Here is a 16,767-nt window from a genome sequence, read left to right on the forward strand (position 1 = left end):
AGACCGGTCGAGTCTTCAGACAGTGTGCACATTTTATGGCAACGACTTCAATTCTGGCCGACTTGAGCATGAACTTGAAATTTTTTATGGTAATATTCAAGCGTACCAAGGCGAACCGGACTGGACTGTAGAGAGTGAAGAGGGAACTGACTTGCCCGAACTTGTAAAAGTCCGGACGTTCTTCAACAAAGGCACTAACAGGGACTGCTACCCAGAAACTTGTAAGCTTCTTAAGACACTTCTTGTCATTCCTGCATCTTCATCGGAATGTGAACGATCATTTTCCACTCTCCGTCGTTTGAAAACGTGGCTCAGAACGTCGATGGGACAAGAACGTCTGACTAGTCTAGCACTCCTGACAGTCGAGCGCGAAGAATGTCGAAAATTGGAGTGTAGAGTGGAAGACCTTGTTGCAGAGTTTGGGTCTAGTGGACGAAGGCGTTTACTGTTAAATTAGTTTATCGCACCTCCGTGACGTCTAGAACAGCTGTTGCATTTAAACTATGCTACGCTATCTAGAGTACCCTGGAACCGTTGGTTAATTGCAAACTATTTAGCTGCCAGTAGAACGTACTCTGCTCACACAAGAATGATCAATTCTCCAAGCTCCCACGTATGCACCACTCAGTCTTCAAGTACGCATGTGACAGCTTTTTGCCCATATGTAGGTACGTACTACGAAGGCAAGAAGTGTGTGGTTGGCTGATTTGACTGATGAAGTGGGCGTGTCCCGTTGCGTCGCAAAGTCTAGCCCCCCCAATCCTAGAGGTCACGCTACGCCCCTGCTTTGGGACACACATCAGACTGCGTAATGGGTGGTACTGGAGACTAGGAAGAGAGAAGAAAGAATGAGGAAGAATGTAAACGACTACCTGATTTGATTTAGTCGTTCTTATGCCGGGCAAATTAATACAAACTTACGCATAGCACCAAATCCCGGATATTGTGCGAATACTACACGTACAATAGCCTGTTCCCCGTATGTATGGCCAAATTACGTCGTCCAACGATTTCGACATTCCCGTTGGACGTCGTCACTTCAAAGATGTTACTGCCGTTGAACTGAACAAGTGTAGCGAACGTGTCAGCTATTTGATACGCATACACAGGCAACCGAAGGTAGCCGTATTTGTTAAGGACCCGGATAGCTTGTTGCCTTTATCCACGTCGCAAGCTCCGTGTGTACCGTCTGACATCAGGAATTGGCAATTCAGATTTGGTAGATGTCTGATGCGCCGTTCTAGAGAAATTTTGAGCCTACGTGTGGGTTCGATCAGCAAGAAATCGCGTCGTCCCAAGAAAACTATGAAAGAGAACAACACCTTCACTGTCTAGCTTGATCGATTCAGAGCACATTTTAGTGGCGCGGTGCCATTTTGGAGATACGCTTGCACACACACGGGCGCGCGGGCACAAACTCCTTTGTACACATAGATAAACTAGCCTAGTGTTTCATTCGCCCGGCAGTACTACACCTATATATAAGTAATGGCTAGTAAGTCCGGGCGACGACGAAAGCGTGCGAGAGCCAAATTTCGTGGCGCTGTGACTCGCTTTTCATGGAGATCCTCTCTTACATACGAATACACAAACAGACTAAGGCTGTGTGAATGTGGTCGAAGGCTTGATGAACATGGTTTTCACTTTCTTACTTGCAAAACAGGAGGTGGCCCTGTTTAGTCAAACAACGCCATCACTGCATGGTGTCTTGGCTGATTGTCTAAAAACTTTTTCAATCCCTCATCATGTTGAGTTAAGATCGTTATGATAAGAGCAACGACCGAACAGACACTTCAGTTTTTGATGCTTGCATCGGAACATCGTATGATCTTGGTATTTCACTAGCTCACCCTTGGAATGAAGACATAATTGAAAGAGCAGCAGAGCAAGATGGGTTTGCAGTACAAGCAAGAGAAGAATTGAAAGAGAAGAAGTATTAGGACAAGATGCTAGCATCAGGAGGACACGCAAAAACCATTCCCTTAGTACTGGAACACTTGGGGCGTTGGGGCTGAGAAGCTCACAAGTATCTCCATCAACTGCCTGAGCAATTGGTTGACGAATGTGGTAAAAAAAGCGGAGGCCAGTTCAAGAATTATTGGAGGCGATGGTTATCAGTTGCTCTGCAATCATGTAATGTTAAAGTTTTGTCAAAGAAGATTTGCCGTCAAGTGAAGATTGGCTGTATTAGAGATGCTCATTCACTACAACTTTGTTTCCGTCAATGTGACTTGTGTAACTCGACTCACGGGTCCAGAACTCACTATTTAGCCGTGGTGCTTTTTACTGATATTCACTGTATGGTAATATTGATGTTGAAAATAAATGAAAGACAAACAGACTAACAGACAGACAGACAGACAAGAATACATGAAATCTCTGTCAAATGGTTTTATTCAGAATTCATCTTCGACTAGAGACCAATCTCGAATGAAGTCCTTGCAAGGCAAAGGTGCAGGAGCGTGGCTCCTGACAGTACCATCATCATCATGGCATGCATTATCTCCGTGCGATTTCCGCTTGGCATCCTTGATGAGACTGGGCTGCCAAATGCCTTTGGCTTCTAGTCAGTGTGACTGTGGGAAAGAATTAGACTCAGATGGATACCACCTAATAACATGTAAGACTGGGGGTGGCCCCGTAATCAGCCATAACAACATGGTTTCAGCATGGTCAGACTGTTTGAGTCAACTGCAATTACATCACGCAAAAGAACCCAGAGGAAGGTATGTCAATTCTGAAGACAGATCAGACATAGTCGTATTCGATTCGGCATCGGGGATGGATCTTGAATTGGATATTGCTCTAGCGCATCCCTGGAGCAATGAAATAGAAGGTTTATCAGCTACAACTCAGAGAGCAACGGCAACCAGAAGAGAAAATCTGAAGATCAAAAAGTATGACCAGGAGCTCTTGCCTGGAGGTTTTCGACCAACATTCGTGCCTATAGTCTTCAAACATTTTAGCTGTTGGGGAGAGAAGGCTGAAGACTATTTGAAGAAACTGTCACAGCTATCAAGAGACGAAGACGGAAAGCCAAATGCATCAACCTTCAAGACATACTGAAGATCTGTGTTTTCTGTGTGTCTACAACGATCAAATGCTGGAGTGATTGACAGAAAAATAAAGAAGATTGTTTCAAGAAACAGCAACATAAACATAAATAGTTGTATGTAGAACCAAGCCCTATTGGCTTGGGTAGTATTTAGTTGCTTTGCTTAGATGTGTATAACAGTTCAATGTTTGAAAATATATGCATTGACAGACGGACAGAGTGGATCAGGAAACTGGAGACCTTCGACCCATATGGATTAAACATAAAATCAGACATACTTTAGTAAATAGCTGGGTTTTTTATATCAACATCATCAATATCAATATTAACACCTATTGTTTGAAATTTTAAACATCTTAGCCATACGTTGAGCCAGAAGAAGGTTTTTACTAAAACATTGCTCATTATATGTCTTTACCATCAACTATTGTTCTCTTCGCAGTGTGGTGTCTCTCTCCTTCACATTTGCCTACATATCTACCACATCAAGTTTCCACGAATCAGATCGTTTCCGTCTTTGCTCTCTGTTTATCTTCCAGTGTCAGACAGACAGCCAGACAGACAGATTATTTTATTGTTACAGATCCTCTACTTGTACACATCCTAAACTTCTATAATGAACCAGTCCTTCACAGCAAAATACTTTAAAACATTAGTGGACTTGGATCTGTACGTTAAAGTCAAAAAGCTTGTCCATGTCATTCTTTGTTTCTGAAACTCTTAACAACTTTTTAAGGATTACTTTTGCGTTGCATCTTTGAAGAATCACAAAGAACAGTTTCCTCCAAAAAGTTTTGAATTGTTCTGCACTACAAAGGGGTCTTCCTCAATACGGCTGCACTGTTTTGAGAGAGTGTGTAAGAAGGCATCAGCTTGCAGGCCCCATCTACCAAAGTGCTCAAACACTAGTGAGATACACTTTGATGACGTCCCTCCTGGTAGAATTTCTCCTGTATACTTATTGGTCTTCTTCTCTTCTCTTGTGCGGGCAGCAAACCCATCCTCCCTGCTGGATCGTTTTAGAATGCCTTGACTCCATGGGTGTGCCAGTGATATGTCAACATCTAGATTTTGTCCTGATTCTGCATCAAAGAATGTAATGTCTGGGCAATCCTCAGTGTTGACGTATAGATTTCTTGGTTCTTTCTCATGTGGGATATGTAGGTCACTCATGCATTCACTCCAGCCATGGAGAACAGAGTTATCGGCCCAAACAAACAGACAGACAGACAGACACCTCTTCTTTATATCTTCTTCTCTATATCTATAAAAGTCTGATCTGCCTGTCTGTCTGTCTGTAACATCAATCACGCCAAAACTGCCAGGCCGATCGCCACAAAACCGTGCATGAAGACTGCGTTCCACACCACAATGCAAACAATCGCTTCGGTATTTAGATGGTCCCCTCGCGAGGACTCAACCCCAAGTAAAATCTCACAATGTGACCGTGGTGTGACTTCGAATTTTGACACATACAATCCCATGCACATGCCACGAGAGACAGTCAATTTCCCTGTCTGTCTGTACCCCTCTCTACTAGTGGACAGAAGTGAGTCATGAATGTAACATCTGTTGTTATTACAGTGGCAATCAAACCATCTGGCTATCCTTTTACCACAATCATATTATCTACTACCAAGAAGGCACCTTACACGGCTATTGATTCTCATAGCTAAATGATAAACTGCAAGCTGCATGCATCATGCATCATAACGGGAAAGCATGTGATGACAGCATGTGACGACAGCATGCATGATTCCGAATTTCTGTATACATGTACTTTAGGCTCTCCTACAACATGATTTTGCATTGAAAACACTGTCAGCTGTAATAGACTACAAAGGCGACCAAAAATTCATTCTGCTTGTTGTTGATATTATTGACAAAAAGTAGTTAATTTGGTAATTAACCGATATGAACTTGATCAGGAGCACCCCTGTTGGGTCAATATCCTTAGAATCTGATAGACTTTTGCATACCGATGCGTAGCTTCATAGCAGATTGCACATTGTACAGTAACCAAATACCCATCAATAGCAAATACAGTACAACAAAAGCGATGCAATGATTAGATCAAAAGTTTGCTAGAAAAGTTCGAGTCCAGAAAGTTGGGCCTATTTCCATAACAAAGTAAAATCACTTTCCATGGGGAGTGCGAGCATAGACAAAGTAAGCGACAAACTCGTCGAGTTGTACAAAACTTGAGATGAAGGGAGCGGTTTGCTGTTTGCGGTCACGGTACTGGGCTTTTTAGCCACGCCCAGCACGATGATAGTGTTCATGGGCGGAGCCGCACTTTCACTGTCGTTCTGTATATAAGCATGTGCCACATATACATTATTAGTCATTAATTAAATTAATCTACTGAAGAACACTGAACTTACGGTTACAGTCGTTTGAGCCTTTGATGTAAGAGTCGTTTGGCCGGAAGTTGACATTGCCGTGTAAGTAATGAGAGAGTACCTGCAATGTCACACGAATACATAATAATGCCTTAAAAACAAATCACGGTACGTAAAGTGTCAGACCTGGTCACATTAAGCGAGATGCCGTCATCCAAGTACAATGACCCATTTGCCATGCCCGAAGAGTCGAGTGCTACAAGTAATTGGTATGGATTGAGTCGAGATGCTGCTGTTGTAAGAGAAGGCTCTTGCATAGGAACGATCACTCCTCCTCGAACATGCACTTGAATGCTCTCCAGAGGTGTAGCCAGTGTCTTGGATTCTGCACCTGACTCGGACGTTATTTCTTTACTGAAGAAATCATACCATCGAGCTTTGGGAAAGTAAGCAGTCACAGACGCGGCACCTATACAGAGAGGTACATCAAAAAAGACAGACAAAAAGGAACGACAACAAGCAGACAGATAGAAAGGCAAACAAACAGACTAGCAAAACAAACAACTATCCACTTGAACTACATGGGTACGCAACTAGAATGGCAGAAGAATATACACACACAAACAGAAAACACAGAGACAAATAATTGAAAAAGCAGGCAAAATTGACAAACAATCAAAAAAGCAAACAGACAGAATGCTGGCAAAGACTAGTATATACAGATTCAAAAATGCGCTTGTCAAAAATCATTAATCACAAAAATGTTCAATTAAGAACCTATCTGAACAAGTGCCTCGCATCTCTAAGGCAAACACTCTGAAAAGGAGTGTTTGTACATATACACTCATATATATATATATATATATATATATATATATATATATATATATATATATATATGTATGTATGTATGTATGTATGTATGTATATGACATCAAGTCCAGCCTCACTTAAAGGTTAATTAATTATTAACCTTGATAATGTAAACTGGTGCATGAACAGCACAAACGCATGCCTTGATCTGAGTGTCGTCCACATGCATAATCAGTCCAAAGTCTTCCATCTTTGTTGTGCTAAATTATTTAATTTTGTCAAACATTGTCTGGACAAATGCAAATGCAAATCATACAACAACCGCCCCCGCCTGAATGACGGCCCCAAAACAGTCATTCAGACAAAACGCAGGTTACATTTCCCCCAAAATAAGAGCTCAGGTTCTTTTTCGGACATTTAGGGTATTTTCACTTGACAACAAATACTACAACAATTGCACACCTTGAGTAAGCACAGGACTGATTAAAAGTCCACTGCCCACCATAAACTGTTTGTCTATGCCGTATGTGTTATTGTCATCGGAAAATTCAAAGAACAACGGTCGAGTCACAGTAGCTGCTGGCACGTTTGATGCAGACACAGGACGACTTGCATAGTAGAACAGAGTATAGTAATATGGCAACAAGCTGTACCGAACGTTCAATATTTTCCTACTGATGTCGGTTACTTGCTGACCAAACATGTACGGCTCTTGGCTCTTCGAGCCCTTGTTGTTGTGATTTCGAGAAAACGGATAGAATGCACCCAATTGCATCCATCGAGCACACAACTCTGCGTTCGTATCTCCTATAACAAACAAATTCAATGCAAACATCACTCAACAATCTTTGTGTTTATGAATACCTATAAAGCCACATATGTCTGATCCAACAAGAGGAATACCAAACATTTGAAAGTTTAGCATTCCAGGAATGCTATAGTAGAGATCATTGAAATTCGCATGATTATCTCCTAGTGATAAATAGAACACACTAAGATAGGTTGTTGGATTTGAACTCCTATACATGACCCACCAGTCCACTTTGCAGTGTACACACCAGATCCGGGGAATGTTGAACGACTCAGAACAAATGATCTCTTCTTTGTTAGAATTCTCAATGCAATGCTAGTCGCAGTGTCTTCCATGATACCTGCAATACAACAGTTGTGTCGTAACACACAGAGCTGCACCAACTTTTCAATTTGTATTACCAAAGAGATTATGTGAATTATACTCCAGCACTCCACCATAATGTACAGCATCCATGTCTAATGTTTTGATGTTTAAAGGAATGTGGTTTCCTTGGTTGTTGATGGCATATGGAGGATTATTTGGATCAAAACCGACATTTTCCTGCTTCATGTAAATTGAGTTGCGTACTTCATTAGTGTCAGACACAAAATCTACATCACTTGTGCACTCGCCGTTGCAAAAGTTACTTATCTCATTCATGTCAACCCAAAGACCATCGACTGGGAGTATACTCAAGAAGCCAGCAATCTAGAAATAAACAAAACTAAGTGTAGTGTTTCAGAGTTGATACTGCTATAGATTACCTGATCCTGCCAATACTGCTGGGCAGCTAAAACAAACAAAAACCGAAATTGGTAACATTTATTGCTTTTCTGTGTGGAGATCACCTGGATGAAAGAAATCTGGAAATACTGTGTTACCAGGCCACACCTTGCCAACAAAGAAGTTGTTGTTTTTGTCCTAAAGTACCGCAACAACAAACTCCTTCAAACCGCATATGTCTAATAAATTAACAAAATTTACATACTTTAATAAAGATTCCTGCATGGATACCATCATCGTATGCCTTGTAGCCTGATTGTTTCTTTATGCCCGGATCAATAATGACAACTGCAGATCACAGCCATTCAACTAGACAACTATCAACTGATGCAATACGCCTCACCATAATGCTGACCATCCTCATGTAACTCATCTACAAATTGCTTCATTTTCTTTTCTGGAAAATTCACGGGATCCAAAGTAAAGTCTTTGTACTACACAACAAGTCACTCAAAAGTCTAAACTCTAAACTAGAATCACAAACAAAATAAACCTGATCCATGTAGTCTATGTCATTCCACATAGTATCCAACGGTAACTAAAGCCAGTAACCACTTCACTATACTTGCAGTGAAACACAAGTGAGAATTAATTAAAAGCAGTGACACACCTTGTTCGACTTGTACTGTGCAACGACATCTTGTAAAGCTTCTACGTTCTTATATCCATAATGACTTTGATGGAAACCAAGTGCCCAATACCTGACAAAGTAACAGTACAGTTGTTCTTACAATCTCAACAACACATGCATATACTAATCTCACGGAGGGAGATAAGGACGACCTATAACTTCATGATACTGCTGAATAACAGCTTCTGCTTGTGGTCCCAGAAAGAAATAAAAATCTAATATTCCTAAACATAATGACTAATTATAATAAAAATAAACCTGCTGTACATACATTACATATTGAATGCTAATAGCCAACTAAATTACCTCCAATGACTTTGTATGACAAAGATTCTTCATTCAATGTCACATCCATGCCGTTGCTATTACGAAGAAATACACCGTGAGCTGAGCCAGACTGTCGAAGTTCCAAATAAAAAGGATGAGAGCCATCTGGTTGAAGTAAAGTACAGTTAGTTGGATAAACATTAAACAAATACTAGTACAGTTTCAGTACAAAGACATTCCTCAGATTGTGCATAATCAGGCTGTCTGTACACTCACAATCTTACTATTTCGTCAATCACTACATACAGCCAATGGTTTAAACGATTTCAACAAATGAGTACATCATTAGCTTATTTCTATTAGCATATATATATATATATATATATATATATATATATATATATATATATATATATATATATATATATATATATATATATATATAGTCACTAGATAAATAGTATATTGTTACAGTCTGACAATAAAACCTCAAATAATGAACCAGATTGTTAAACTGCATTACACAATAGATCGAAAACTGTAGCCGTAATGTGGACTGTCATGACCCTCAATTAGTACAACATGTAAAAGCAATAACCAATAACGAGTTACAAAATTTGTACAAGAGCAATACAAACTGTCCCCTTAACTCACTACAATCTTACACAGATTCAAATTGACTGGTGTTGCTGTGTCAAAGTTCCATAACGTATATGTCTGACCACTGTAAACATGAAGTTGCTGTCAAACTAAACCAGCAGCTAAATAATAAAAACTCATTACCTGCTCAATCGAAGAGGACAAACGTGTTCACCCAGTCCATATAAATTATAACCAGATGGCAACTGCGTTCCAATCTGCAGATATTGATCCTCAAACACCACTACCATAAAATGATTGCATGCAACTAGATGTGCAAAATTAGATTCATTTGTTTTACCGTACAGCTATTAAATTCACCATTGCTGTTTGCACTTGAATTAAAAAGAGTCTCACCATTAGACTTCCTAGGAGCAATGTGTCCAATAACATACCTTTACAGCTAGTATGAACACCTAGCAAGACTTTACCTTGTAATAGCAAACCAGAACTCTTCTCCCTTTCCTGCAAAACTCACTTTATACTGACTGGCAGGCGGTGGTGAAGATGGAGGATTTGAAAATGAACTTACGCTAAACAATTCAACAGCTGATGATAACTATTCTTAGATTTCCCAGATTGTTAATCTCACTTTTGTGGTATCTCCCATCTGGTGTTTTTAGGATCAAAAACTTTTACATGAAGTCGATCTTTCGTTTCTGAAGTAATATTGACATAAAGTGGAGAAATTGCTTGACCAACGCCTAAGCAATGAAAATTCTTATACTCCCTGTTTACACATCAAGCTGACTACTAGTCTTGTGTAGCCATGGCTACACGAGACTAGCTGACTACATGTTTTGCATCAGCATACTTGAATCATTTACCACCAATGTAATCTGAAATAAACAATGCAAACACAATTATACTAATATCCAAAATGGTATGTGTTAACTCATATTTTATTGCATGCTGTTACTTGTATAACTAAAATTAGCAAAGTAGAAATCTAACAATCCTTAAACTAAAGCAGCATGCTGTTAAATGCAAGTAAAAATATTAACTACTAAGTAATTGTCATTAATAATAACGGTTTCTGTGCTTGTGAGAAACATGACCACTTATAAATGTACACATGGCTGTTCAGAGAAGTGCATGTGGCAGTTTAGAAAGTGTGCAGTCAACTAGGTAAATTCATATGAGTCATTGTTGCCTGAAAGACCATACAGACATAAATGTGTAAACAACTATACTCATAGAAGGATATTTGCATCACTCAAACCTCAATACAATACCACAATGGTCATTATTTGCAGAGTGATATGACTCTTTCTCTACAAGCTACAGATCTGCACTGAAATATAACCACTTAACACCAGCATGAGGTGAGACTGGCTTGTGCAGTTAACTTAGATCAAGCAATAGAAAATATACTAAAAAGTGAATAACTAAAGTGAGCCTCATATAAACTAACCATGGGTGATCTATCTCCCCTTTGACTTGTTTGAGATGGAAGTGCCACAACGACTTATAAAATGTCAGTCATAAAGTGTAAAGTTTCCTTTGACAGTGCTTTAAAAACAGAGTGTTTTCACAGCAAGGTGTCAAGTATTACAGATAAAGGAAAGTCCATGCAGATCTACAGGATAACACAGAAGAAAAAAGAAAAAAGAATTTAAAAAAAAAAAGAAGAAAACAACAACAAACTTGAGAATGCCAGTGAGCTGTCCCTTTTAGAGTAGCATTCTTAGTTTACCTTAGCTCTCACATAAGTGTTTGATTAGTATAAATGCAGTCTGCACACTAAACTATTCCAACCAGCTACACAATTCCTTCAAGTCAAGAGGCATCATTATAACCTGAATTTACATACCCTGACCACCTCCCTCCCTTCTCCTTGACCTCTCAACCTCCAAATACAAGGTACATATAGTAACAGCAGTCTGCAAAACATGCTATATATGACATGAATTTGTACTAGCTCATTAGTTAACAGATATATGATACTTAATTTAATTAATACAGCTGTGCTCATTAACACAGCACAGTAAACAGTATACATTGAAAACGTTTTCAACCGTGAAACTTTATCAGTTGACCGACACCAAAGTGTCTTGAATCATACTGTTTCATTCTGCTGTGTACTCAGGTTCGAATCCAGGAATTTTTGAAAGAGGGGGTTCACCTGGTAGCAGTTATTTACAGCATTACTAATTTTCTCTTTCTAATGAAATTATATGAAATTGTTTAACCACGCCCATTAAAAAGAGGGGGTTGTAAACCCCCCTCTGGATCCGGCCCTGGTACTATAGCTCAACTAATTAACTCTCATTAAAAATGGCAAGCCATACAATGTAAGATAACATATAGTACACAATAAAGAATTTCACAACAGACATTAACAGACATAGACTATCATATTAAGTGAATTATGATTAATTATATCTTCATACTGCCTTAATTTCACCTCATATCCTAAAGAAGTTTGCACAGCGTCTTGAATAACGTACACAGTTGACGGATTAGGATAGAAGCACCATGGAATGTGGCCCTACAACATATTTTGATTCTGTCATGCGTTTGGTGTAGACGAACTTCTATGACCAATCCGACTCACTTTAGGGCTCCAGCAACACCCTTTTTGTTCACAATCCGATTGTTGAGTACCTACATGTCCTGGAAACAAACAGTGCCTCACATAAATATTCAGACTTTAGAATAGAATTTCTATTTATTTATCTATTTATTTGATTGATAAATTAGAACCGTATGCTATATATTTACGTCTAAACACGGAAGGCCTGACCACAATCTCTTCTGAAACCATTTGGGTTGCAAGTGAGTGCGTACGACAGCGGTAGATACAAAAACAGAACAAGGAAAAACATGGCTGTGACCGTAGCATCCCGGATATGCCGCGGCAATTAGATTGGGTGACCGAGGCCAGAGCGGATGGCAGAGCGTATAGAGCCAGGGCCATGTTCTGGCCAGAGTCCTTCTATGGCTAGAGCTCCCGCCGCCGCGTGTCTGTAAGTCCGAGATGGCATTGGCTTAGATGAAGTCAGAATTAATACGAAGCAAGATCAACTACTTAATTAATTAATTAATTAACTGTAAAACTAACTACTTTATCTTAAGAATCTCTAAATTTCAAATTTACAGCGGCGTAAGAACCGAGGGCTGGAAGGCCCCTCGCTCAGTGTAGGAATTGGAATTTTCTTTGCTAGTGACTTTTGCAAATCTGTGTAACTTACGGTCTGACAAGCGAGGTAGTTTTTGCTTACTCGTGATGACATCCATGGTACAGTCCCCCTGCCCCCGCTCATGGGCATCTTCCTACGCCACTGATTTACATTGTTAATTAATTAATTAAATCGAGTTACAACGTACAGACTCAGTTATTACAGTATGTGTCTAAGCGTGCAACTGTTATGATTTGCAATTTATATTTCGTGTTTAGATGAAACTGTCTAAATACAGAACGGCACTTGCTGCTGCAAACATTCCCGTGCAGAGTGTTCAGTGTGTACCTACACACGCAGTGTATAATTACGTAAGTTGAACAGAGCAATGTGTTTATGTGTACATAAAAAAGAAAAGTATGCCAGACCAGTAAGCATATTGCCACATCTAATACTTAGCATCAAAGCCGGAGATGACAGAAACAAGTAGGGTCAGTATACAACACACAACTGCAATAGTATAATTATACGTCGCGGGAGGGGGGTAATAATTATATAAAATTTTTCCGTGTAGGTTGAGTGATTTGCGTGCTAGTTATGTCATTTGTCTGCATGTGATTTTCTAGGTTACCCCTATGGAGAACTACACCGGATGTGGTGTGATAAAAATAAATTATAATAATAATAATTATTATTATTATTATTATATGGTCATATCAGTATAGTGCTGAGTGCAGCAAATCTACTCCATTTTCTCACGGTCTCTATAATTAGCCTCGAGTAGAATACTTGGGTCTTATTATCAGTGTGCAAGGCATCTCGGCCTCGGAGACTAAGGTCCAGGTGATCAGAGATGCGCTGGAACCGACGAACGCGACAGAGCTTATATATATATAGTCCAGCTGTTACTCAGGCTCGTTATCCCGTTATTGTGCTAGTGCGTGTAGTTTATCCGTGTATGGTATAGTAGGCGGAGACTTGTCTATATAATGGCTAGCGGTATGCGTTAGAGTCAGTCTACCGTAGAGGACGTTGTTGAATAAACCAGACATATATTACCTTCCCAGTGTCTACGCGGATATTACCATGGTTTGTCGATACACGACAAAGTGGCGACGAGGATCGGATTGAATCATGGCTGAAGCGACCGGTTTCTGTCCGTTGGGAAGAGTCGAGGAGTTCGACCCTACAAAGGGGGATTGGACATCATATGCAGAAAGGCTAGAGTAGTATTTCCTGGCCAATGGCATCAAGGGTGTAGGAGACGGAGGTGAGGAAGGCCTGACCGACACGAGGAAAGTTGCAATCCTTCTCACGCTCATTGGACCCAGAACTTACAGCCTGTTGAGGGACTAGTGGCCCCGGCAAAGCCCGCCGAGAAGAGCTACAAGGTACTAGTCGAAACCATAGCTGCTCATTTCAAGCCAAAACCTCTGATGATAGCAGAAAGGTTCAAGTTTCAACAGAGAACACAACGTGCTGACGAATCTGTCACCGAATATATGGCACAGCTGAGACGAATGACTGAGCACTGTAAGTTTGGAGATCAGTTAGATGACACATTGCGCGATCGGTTTGTGGCAGGCATTCGCAGTGTAGCCATTCAGAGGAAGTTGTTATCGCAAGATAACCCCTCCCTGGCCGACGCTCTCGCGACTGCCCAAGGAATGGAAGCGGCCGAGAACCAGTCGGGTCAGCTTAGGCAGGCTACAGGTCTACCGAATGCAAGCAGTGAAGGGACGTCAAGGGATGTCCATGCCTTGATGAAGAAGTCCAACGGTGCCAAACAAGGTATGAAAGCATGCTATAGGTGTGGGGATAAGAACTACCGGGTTGATAAATGTTTTCATAAGACTAAGGTATGCAATAAGTGCAACTGCATGGGCCACATTGCGAAGGCATGGAGGTCGTCGATGGCTAAGAAAAGTGAAGGACAGTCGAAAGAGAAATCGACGCATTATGTTGACGATCACCTAGAGGAGGCCTCGGGTGATGGGGAGACAAGTGATGAGTCATGCATGATTTATGCCATTACCAAGAAAGGGGATGGTAGCTGCGTGACCTCTCTCACGGTCAACGGAACAGACGTTTCGTTTGAAATCGATACGGGCTCCGCAGTAACGATCGTTTCCCGTCGAGTATGGGCACGGGATCTTGGTAAAATGTCTTTGTCCAAAAGCAAGGTGCAACTAACAACCATAACGGGGGAATCAGTCAAAGTTATGGGAGAATGTGTGATTCGTGTTCAACATAACCACCAAGATCTCTCTCTACCTCTTTTGGCTATGGATAACAATGGCCCATTACTGCTAGGGCGGAATTGGCTATCGTGTGTCAAAATTGATTGGCCACATGTGAATCGCGTGGCATCCGTAGATCAGTTGCAGCAACTACTGACCAAATATGAAGACCTATTCAAACCAGGAATAGGGTCGTTGAAGGGATATTCTGCGAGCTTAGCTGTAGATCCGAAGGCCCCGCCTCGTTTTCATACAGCTAGAGGTATACCCTATGCCTTGAAGGAATCCATAGATGAAGCCTTGGAAAGGATGAAAAGGCTAGGAATTATTGAGCATGTAGGAACTACTGAGTGGGCCTCGCCCATTGTTCCCGTGCCAAAGGCGGACGGAAGAGTTCGAATTTGTGGAGATTTTCAAGTCACAATCAACCCCGTCTTGGAAGTAGAGCAGTACCCTCTTCCTAGACCAGAGGACCTATTTGCGACGTTGTCAGGAGGTCAGCAATTTTCAAAATTGGATCTGGAATGCGCGTACGTGCAAGTGGAATTGGATGAGAAATTCAGGTCGTCTGTGACTATCAACACGCACAAGGGGCTATTTAGGTAAACAAGGTTACCGTTTGGGGTAGCCAGCGCGCCAGCAATATTCCAGCAAGTTATGAAACAAGTATTGCTTGGGATACCAAATGTGGTGTGCTACCTTGATGATATTCTGATCACAGACAACAATGAGGTTGTGCATTTGCAAAATCTAACAGCAGTTTTCGAGAGGCTTTGTAACTGTGGGCTACGGTTGAAGAAGAGCAAATGCCAATTCCTGGAAAGCGAAGTGGATTATCTGGGATATCGGATATCAAGTGAAGGCCTGCGAACATCTCAGTCCAAAGTGAAGGCCGTGCTAGATGCACCAACTCCAAGGAATCTCACTGAACTGAAATCCTTTCTGGGATTAGTGAATTACTATGCTCGATTTCTTCCAAGTTTGGCAGAAGTATGTCATCCACTGAATAACTTATGAAGAAGGACGTGGCTTGGAAATGGTCTAAAGCATGTGAAGAGGCTTTTCAGAAATTAAAGGAGCTATTGACGTCAGCCAAAGTGTTATGTCACTATGACGTGAAAATGCCTCTAACGTTGTCGTGTGACGCCTCATCTCACGGGATAGGAATGGTGATTTCGCACGTGCTGCCTAATGGAGAGGAACGTCCAATAGCGTATGCGTCTAGAACATTGAGCAAATCCGAGAAGAATTACGCTCAGATCGAAAAGGAGGCCCTGGCAATAGTATTTGGTATAAAGAGATTTCACCAATTTCTATATGGAAGACAATTTTGCTTGATCACGGATCATAAGCCTCTAGTGACCATATTTGGACCGCAATCTGGCATACCACCCATCGCTGCCGCTTGTCTGCAAAGGTGGGCCTTGATTCTGAGTAGTTATCGGTACACCATACAGTACAAGCGCACTCAGGAACATGGAAATGCGGATGGACTTTCGAGATTGCCAACAGCAGAAGAGGAGCACGAGGACTCTAGTCAGGGGGAAGCTGGTCTGTTTAACTTACGGCAGATCAATGTGTTGCCAGTCACCGTCAAGGATTTAGTGCGAGAGACAGGTAAAGACAGCCTGTTGAGTCAAGTCAAGAAGCATGTTTTGTCCGGAGAAACGCCTAGCGATTTGTTTATAGGAAGGAAACTGAGAACAAGATTTGAGTTGTTGAAACCCAATGTTCAGGAAGTGGTTTTAGACCGACAAGATCGACAACGAAAATATCAGGGCAGACGTCAGGACGGTATTTCATTGGAAAGGATACGGTATGGGTGCGAGACTATCGGTCTAGCCAACCTTGGGTACCTGAAAAGATAGTAAAGGTCTTGGGACCGCTCACATATGAAGTGGAAGTCGAGGGGACAGCCTGTACTTGGAAACGGCATGTAGATCAGCTGAAGCATCGAAGCGTCGAAAGGTCGCCAGAGGCTAAACTTGAAGAGGAAGAAGGGGGAGGAATCGTTCTACCTACTGCGCAACATAACATGCCAGCACAAGCTAGTGCAACGCCAAGCGTTCCAGCGCCAACAGT

The 16,767-nt window shown here is 41.2% G+C and overlaps 3 protein-coding genes across 3 annotated transcripts; 2 read left to right on the forward strand and 1 right to left on the reverse strand.

The window, feature by feature from the left end:
* Positions 1-1,544: 1,544 nt before the first annotated feature.
* On the forward strand, positions 1,545-3,442 carry LOC134187041 (uncharacterized). Its single transcript, XM_062655156.1, has one exon. The coding sequence runs from the start codon at positions 2,326-2,328 to the stop codon at positions 3,064-3,066; it is 741 nt and encodes a 246-aa protein (XP_062511140.1). The 5' UTR covers positions 1,545-2,325; the 3' UTR covers positions 3,067-3,442.
* A 1,555-nt stretch (positions 3,443-4,997) lies between these two features.
* On the reverse strand, positions 4,998-12,166 carry LOC134186907 (uncharacterized). Its single transcript, XM_062654994.1, has 24 exons — positions 12,070-12,166; positions 11,881-11,939; positions 11,731-11,814; positions 10,138-10,162; positions 9,916-10,027; positions 9,755-9,856; positions 9,630-9,691; positions 9,468-9,567; positions 9,350-9,408; positions 8,724-8,849; positions 8,551-8,641; positions 8,397-8,487; positions 8,280-8,324; positions 8,130-8,220; positions 7,992-8,074; positions 7,852-7,924; positions 7,768-7,793; positions 7,423-7,711; positions 7,245-7,361; positions 7,075-7,182; positions 6,673-7,017; positions 5,584-5,866; positions 5,440-5,518; positions 4,998-5,364 (listed from the first exon to the last, which is right to left on the reverse strand). The coding sequence occupies exons 1-24, from the start codon at positions 12,149-12,151 to the stop codon at positions 5,170-5,172; spliced, it is 2,727 nt and encodes a 908-aa protein (XP_062510978.1). The 5' UTR covers positions 12,152-12,166; the 3' UTR covers positions 4,998-5,169.
* Positions 12,167-13,881: 1,715 nt separating this feature from the next.
* Positions 13,882-15,291, forward strand: LOC134187177 (uncharacterized protein K02A2.6-like). The gene has a single exon (XM_062655293.1). The coding sequence runs from the start codon at positions 13,882-13,884 to the stop codon at positions 15,289-15,291; it is 1,410 nt and encodes a 469-aa protein (XP_062511277.1).
* The last annotated feature ends 1,476 nt before the right edge of the window (positions 15,292-16,767 follow it).

This window comes from Corticium candelabrum, chromosome 11, assembly GCF_963422355.1.
Source record: "Corticium candelabrum chromosome 11, ooCorCand1.1, whole genome shotgun sequence".
Taxonomy (NCBI): Eukaryota; Metazoa; Porifera; class Homoscleromorpha; order Homosclerophorida; family Plakinidae; genus Corticium; species Corticium candelabrum.